The sequence below is a fragment of the Leishmania donovani genome, chromosome 2 (genome assembly GCF_000227135.1).
Source record: "Leishmania donovani BPK282A1 complete genome, chromosome 2".
In the NCBI taxonomy this organism is placed as follows: domain Eukaryota; phylum Euglenozoa; class Kinetoplastea; order Trypanosomatida; family Trypanosomatidae; genus Leishmania; species Leishmania donovani.
In genome coordinates, this window is record NC_018229.1 from 308,955 (window position 1) to 316,025 (window position 7,071).

The window sequence follows — 7,071 nt, forward strand, 5'->3', positions numbered from 1 at the left end:
GCGATCGCAGCGGTGAGCCGCGGATGGGCACCGACAACGTGCCGAGTAGCTCCGTGGAGGCGGTGCAGCGCTGCCTGCAGCGTTTGTGCCAGCCCATCGTCTTTTATAGCTGCGACACCGCTGCGCCCATGACGTCAGCCGCCGGCATCTCCCCGAGCTTCACGACGATGCCGTCGACGCGAGCGCTCTTGGTGAAGCCACACAGCCAGAGCAACTTTTACGCGATAGACCATGTCACCGCTGTGCACCTGCTGCAGGAGGCTGTGTGCGAGCGGGTCGTGTACAGTCGCTACGGCGTGCTCGGTGTGCGCATCATGAAGCTGCTGCTGCAGCACCACTTCCTTGAGGAGCGGACGCTGGCGGAGCAGTCCATCGCAACGTACGTCAAGGTTCGCGAGGTGCTGCACCAGATGTTCAAGGACGGCTTCCTGCTTCAGCAGGAGGTGCCGCGCACCTCGGCACTCGTCGAACGGTCCGCCAAGGCGAGCGTGTACCTCTGGGGGCTGAGCTGGAGCGCGACGCTGCTGCCTGTGGTGCGCGAGCGTCTCGCGAAAACGCTGACGATTGCGTGGGCGAAGCTCCGTGAGGCGCAGCAGCATTAACAGCAGTGCGGCTCACGCCGAGGAGATCGAGGCGCAGTGGAAGTATGGCATGTCGCGCAACATTCAGCAGGCACTGCAGGCCCAACGCGCTGTGACGGGGCTGCAGAGCTGCGTAATGTCACTCATGCGACTGCTGCTGATCGTTGATTTTTTTTAAAGGCGTGCGTCGCACAGCAGAGCGGCAGACGAACGCCGACGTGGTGGGCGTGGCGTCTCTCTCTCTCTGTACCGTTGTTTTGGTTGGCGTGCGCGCCAGCGGGACGGAGCGGTGCGGCCCGCACGCCGTCCGTCGCCGCTCTTCTGTCCGTCTTGTACACCCGCGCGCGTGGTGTGTTGTGCGTAGGCGTGCCGCCCGCTCTGGAGGCTGCGTGAAGCGATGAACAGAACGACTAACGAAACATGCGAAGGTTGTCGCGCACCGCGCATCTTACCTCCTGTCCTTCTTTCTCTCTCTGTGTGCTTTCCACCGCGTCTGTACGGCGGTGTTGCTCACTGAAGGCACCGCCTCCTCACAGGCGAAGGGGAGTGTGCGTGTGTGTGTGTTGAACCAATGAAACACCGACAAGTGGGAGGCGGAGGGCGCATCGGCGTTGCCACCACCAGCGGCGGTGTATGCAGCCACGCATGTGGAGGACGCATAGGGTGGTGGAGTGGACGGACCCGCTCGCCGCTTCCCGCGCTTGTGATGGCCTCGTGGTATCTCATCGTCGCCATCGCTCTTCGCCCCTCTCGCTTTCTTCTCCTCTGTAACCGCTGCCGCCGCTCGGGCGCACCGCCAACGCTTTCGTAGCCGCTGCCTCCCCCCTCCGAGCGGCTCACTTGGGGGTGGTGGCCACGCCCGCGCACAGGCAGTTTTGATTTGTGGCGTTGCGTGGCGACGCAGAGGTGAGCTGAGCTCTCAGGCTGCGCCGTCTGGCATTCACTTGCGAGCGTCCGATGCACCGCTCAACGCGCCAACGACACGCGCCGCCCGCCGCTGCCAGGAGAGCGGAGAATGCAACCGTGCCGTCGTCCCTCAAGAAAGACCCTCTGCCTGTGTGCAAGAGGCGGGAGGCGGCCACACGCAGTGCACAGCTCACCGATCTGTTTGACAGTCTCTCAGCTGCGGATGCCAAGGCGCTGCAGAGCACCCAGCTCGGTGAGGATTTTGCTGATGACTTCACTAATGAGGGCGCGGAAGGCCTTCTCTCGGCAACGCTGTTCTCGCGGCGGCCGCCGCTCTCGACCTCAGCGCCTCCCGACCACGCTGCGAATGGTGTTAGCAGCTCGTCGACTGGTGAATTAGTTCTTCGAAGTGGCAGGGCTGCTGCACCCTCCACCAACAGCCATGACCTGCCACGCCCGTTTCACGAGCAGGCACTCGCCGTGCGGTCGGTGGAGGTCGCGGCCACTGAGATGCAGTCGACACTGCAGCAGCTGCAACACGACCTCGCCTTTCACGTCAAGAGACGCATCGAGGCAGAGCGCGAAGCGGGCGGCCACTTGGCCTCAGCTCCCCGACCCCGTCCATCAAGTGACTCGGAGTCCGTCACCCCACTGCGGGCTGAGACGACGGCTGCGCAGCAGCGCCGCATGGCCGACCCGGATGTGCTCTCCGAAGCTGCCCGCATTCAGCGCGCTCGCGCCGCCGCGGCCGATGAAGGTCTCTCCGACAATCAGTCCGTCGAGGACTACGGCGTCGACTGCGAGGTGCCGCCGCTGACTTCGGACAGCCGCTTGGTGGACGAAGTGGCGGCCATAGCGGTGTGCATGGCGAAGATGAAGGAGTCCGCCAAAGTCATGTATGACACCGAGGCCACTGCGCCGAGCACGTCAACCGCGCCATGGTGGTCCTCTGCGCTGCACATGCGGGACATGAAGGCGTCCGCGGCCCGGCTTGACTACCATGCCCACACCGCATTGAACTGGTCGCACCGCTCGATGGAGCAGCTGCTCTTGCAAGCGGTCATGCTCAACAACGTGTCGGTGAGCACGCGCACGCAGCTCCTCGAGCAGCAGCAACACTGGCAGGAGTTCCAGACTCGACTTCGCGACGGCCAGCAGACCGTCACGCAGCTGCAGGCGGACATCGCCCGATACCAAGCGCGTGTGCAAGCTGAGATGGCGCGTCGTGCTGCCCTGCAGGAGGAGCTGCGCCTCTGCGCGCAGGAGAGGGGCCTTGTTGACCCTGGCGAGCGCAACCCACTGAAGGCAGAGCTGGCGCTGCTGCTCGAGGAGCGCGAGTGGCCCTCTCCTACGCTTAAGAAGGACGCGAGCGTTGTGCTGGACTGGCTGCGGTCCGTCTCGACTACTCTCGAGTGAGTCTCAATTCGTGCGGCGGTGCGAGCAGCGCGGCAACGGGGAGGGAGTGCGGCTCTGTCTCTGTGGTCGTGATGGTGGTGGTCGTTGCGGCATCCGGCTACGCACACTTGCCCCAGGGGGGAGGGGCCGCACCCTCGTCCTGCTGCGCAGCTAACTCACCCGCTCCACCACATATGTGAGGCGCTCACCTTTTTACGCATTCTCTCCCACCCATGTACAGCTTCATGTTGCGCGGTGTGCGCTGCGTGCGATGCAGCGCACAGCACCGCCATGCAACGTACCACGTCCCGGCACTGCGGCATCTCTCTCCAACCCAACACAGCACACACCGCGCCCCCTCTTCTCTCCATGACTCCAATACCGGCGTGCGCGCACCGCTTAAGGCCCGCCGCGTCCCTCGTCGGGTGTCACGGCAGACAGGAAGTCCTCTTTCCGGTTTCGGCTCCTGCGCCTGCCGCGAAGAAGTAAGGGCAACACACACGCGCGCTGTTGGGGTTTTCCACACGTATCGCCCGCCGCCGTCTCTGCGTCGATGTGCCTGACGCCGCTGCCCGCTGCCAAAACGCATCCCACCACACACTCTCCCTTCTCTCTCTCTCGGCTGCCCCGTTCGGCTTCTGCAACCCTTCGCTTCGCCTCCGTGCGCTGCCCACCAAGGGAACGCCGCTTTCTCACGAGGACGTTGTGCTGCGTTCCGGCTGCGGCTGCACACCACAGCGCGCCGCTCCCCGTCGACCCCCCGCTCACCCCACCCGCGCAACACGGAGAGCGGAAACACACAAAGTAAATGAGCGTCTCTTCGCCACTCGATGGCGGCGGAGCCGGCGGCACCGTAGTGCGGAGCTCTGCTACTCACAGAGGCGCCAGCGCGCCGGCGAACACCACCGCCGCCACCGCCGAGCCGCACACCCCGTTGTTCACGGCTGCCGAGAAAGCAGAGTTCCAAGCAATCGAGGCGGAGTGCAACACCTTCCATGAGTACGAGCGGCAGTATCAAGAGGTGCTCATGACACTAGAGGGAGATGACGTCCTCGACAAGTTCCGCGCGGAGTACGAGGGCCTCCACAGCTCCTTGCTGCGCAGTCATGAGGGCGAGGGCCGGTTGCTGCGCAAGTGCAGAGACCTGCAGAGCGACATCGATGCCTGCGCGGAGAAGGCGGTTGCGGCCGCTGAGATGACTCTGGGCGATCGTGACACTATCGCCAACCTCAAGAGTGAGACGGAGCGCACCTCCCACAGGTTGACGGAGGTGCGGGAGAAGGAGGCGCAGCTGAAGGAGACGATCGCCACGCTCAAGCGCGAGATCGCGGTGCAGCAGGCGAAGGCGCAGGATCCGATCGAGATGCCAGAGCAGGAGGCGGCCTTGCAGAGTCTACGGCGCCTCCATGAAACACTGCAGCGGGAGGAGGAGCAGCTGACGCAGCAGCTGCGTAGCACTTCTCTTGACATGGCCGCCACGCAGCGGCGCATCGCCGCACTCCTGAGCAGCAACTCCGGCAATGCCGCTGAGCTCCGTCTGGTACGCGAGGCCATCGCGCAGAGTGAGGAGGAGGTGCAGAGGGTGCTGCAGAGCAAGTCTATGAAGGAGCAGGAGCTGCAGGCGGTGCGCGACACGATCGCCCGCCGTATCGCGTACTACACCGCTCAACAGCACACCCTCGAAGCGCTCGTCGAGGACCACGAGCGCAACGGGCAGGAGCTGCGCGACGTCAGGCAGGAAGAGGCGCGACTGACCGAAGAGTACCAGGGTGTCTGCCGCCAGCTGCAAAACGTCAACACGGCTCTGCAGGAGTGCAACGAGGAGAATGATCTGTGGCAGCGGCGCGTGTACGAGAGGGCGGCGGAGCTGCATGCGCAGCAGGCCGAAGTCGCCTCCGTGCACAGGCGCTACGTCAAGGCGCAGAAGGTTGTCGAGGCTCTTCAGCGGCGCAACGCGGTTATGGAGGTGCAGAAATCGGAGCAGGTAGAGAAGCAGCTCGACGTGGCGGCGCAGCTGAAGAGCGAGGAGGCCGCTCTCGCCCTCGCGAAGCGGGCAGCCCGCACTGCCGCGCAGACGGCAGTGTCCGTCAGAGAGGAGGTCAACATTCTGCAGCAGCAAATCACCGGCGAAGCGGCCGAGCAGCATCGCAACGCTGCGTGGCTCACGGAGAAGCGTGGACAACTACGCGCGCTCGAGAGCGTGCTGACGTCCTTCGAGGAGCACATCCAGCAGACGCACCGGGAGTTGTACGTCGTGACGCAGGAGGCAGAGTTTAGCGAGGCGAGAGCGAAGAAGCAGGCCTTTGCGTGTGCGCACCTCCTCAGCAGCGTTGAGAACAAAGAAGCGGAGCTGGCCCATTACGAGGGGAGCCTCACCGAGGTGGAGGCGCGCATCAAGCAGCAGCAGGCGCTGCTCGAGTCGATGGTGGCGGAGCGCAACACGTACATCTCGCACTACAACCAACTGAAGCAAGGCCTCAGTGAGCAGCAGCATCGGTTCTCACTACTGCTGGCGAAGGTGCAGTCGATGCGCAGCTCCATCCAGAAACGGGGGAAGGATGTGAAGCTCGAAGTGGCACACATCCAGCTCCTGCGGCAGCAGCGAAAGGAGCTTGAGGCGCACGTGACGGACTACCAGCGGCGGACCCACACGAGGCAGCGGTGCGCCGCTGCGCTGGGGCAGGAGATACAGCAACTTCGCGCGGTTCTCAGCGACGCAGCGGACGAGACGGCCCGGCAGCAGCGCCGCTGCCATGACGTTGTGCATGAGAAGGACAGGCTCGACCGCCAAGTGACGAACCGCGCCAGGGAGCTGCACGCGCTGTACGAGCAGGCCCGCACGCAACAGTCTCTTCTTCAGCACCACGAGGGTCTCTACAACGACCAGGCACGGCAGCTGGAGCACCTCCAGTACCAGACGTTGCAGTTTGCCCAGCAGCTGGAGCAGATGCGCATGTTCGTCGCCCGCCTGCCAGAGTTGCGCGTACTGCTGAACAACGCAACGCGTGAGCTGCAGCGGGAGAGAGTGCGGGTGCAGGCGCTGCTGGATGACGCGTACCACCCCGTTAACGTGCACCCGTACCACGAGGTGGCCTCAACTGAGCCGGAGACGTATGCGCTGCTGCAGCGTGTGCAGGGGCTGCAGCGGGCCCTGGTCCAGCGCCGGAATCAACTTGAGGAGAGAGAGGCGGCTATCCGGTCGGTGGAGCAGCGCTACATGAAGGCCAAGGCCACCGTCGCGCACCAGCCCGGGCCGGAGATCGCGGAGCAGCTGACTGCCTATCAGCAGAACCTCGTGAAGAAGGGCCAGCATATGCGGCAGATGCAGGAGGCCCTCGAGTTCTTCAGGTCGCAGACGGACCAGTTCAAGGCTCGACATGACGTACTGCGAGATCGGCTAGCGGAAATGGGCAGGACGTACGCGGCGGGCCGTGCAGCGGCGGCGGCGGCGGCGGCGAGACGCTCCAGCGCAGGCGCCACGCCCACCACGCCGCGCCCCGACGCACCATCCGTGACGGCTGAGCCCGCCGTATACCGCGGCTTCGTGGCGCCTCCGCGCGCCACGATGAGCACCGCCACCACGTCAGCATCGCTCCTCGCGCCACCCCCGATGAGGGAGTAGACCTCCCCTCTCGGGGGGATCCCCCCCACCCCCGAGAACACGTGGCAGCGGCTGTCTCGGTGAAAGCGCTGAGTACGGCGGCCCTTCTCACGCAAAGGACGACCGTCCCCTTTCCTTTCACCTCATCGTCATTCTGCTGTTGACGCACTACAAAAGATGTACACGTATCCTTTTCTGTGTCCCTCTCCGTGGACGATGCCCCTCCGCCCATCATCGCCATCATCGCCAATTGCACCACAGGCGTGAGTGAGAAATGGCGGCGAGCCGCGATGCTCCGGCTCGCTGTACTCCTCATGCGTGGTGTCGCTGCACACGGCTTCTCCAAGGCGGAAGGAGAGAGGTGGTGCGGTGGTGCACGGCACGCGCACCATGCACATTTCCGTTGCTCTTCTTTTTCCTCTACGCTCTGTGCCCCGGATGACGAGTGGGGGGGGGCACACATCTCCGTGCGCGGCATCACGCGATCCAGCAGCCCTCCCTCTCTCCCTGCCAATGCCGAACCACCTCTGGCAGTGACAGGGTGAGGCGCCGACGACGTGGGGAGGTCCGAGCGACGTATCGGTACGG

At 64.5% G+C, this 7,071-nt stretch overlaps 3 protein-coding genes across 3 annotated transcripts; all 3 read left to right on the plus strand.

Annotated features, from left to right (window-relative positions):
• Positions 1–23: 23 nt before the first annotated feature.
• Positions 24–602, plus strand: LDBPK_020650 (hypothetical protein, conserved; the record flags this gene model as incomplete). The annotated part of the gene is made up of 1 exon (XM_003857912.1): positions 24–602. One exon carries the CDS (start codon positions 24–26, stop codon positions 600–602), a length of 579 nt encoding a protein of 192 aa, XP_003857960.1.
• Positions 603–1,538: 936 nt separating this feature from the next.
• LDBPK_020660 (hypothetical protein, conserved) lies at positions 1,539–2,903 on the plus strand (the record flags this gene model as incomplete). Its single annotated transcript, XM_003857913.1, has 1 exon — positions 1,539–2,903. One exon carries the CDS (start codon positions 1,539–1,541, stop codon positions 2,901–2,903), a length of 1,365 nt encoding a protein of 454 aa, XP_003857961.1.
• A 787-nt stretch (positions 2,904–3,690) lies between these two features.
• Positions 3,691–6,504, plus strand: LDBPK_020670 (hypothetical protein, conserved; the record flags this gene model as incomplete). The annotated part of the gene is made up of 1 exon (XM_003857914.1): positions 3,691–6,504. One exon carries the CDS (start codon positions 3,691–3,693, stop codon positions 6,502–6,504), a length of 2,814 nt encoding a protein of 937 aa, XP_003857962.1.
• Positions 6,505–7,071: the final 567 nt, after the last annotated feature.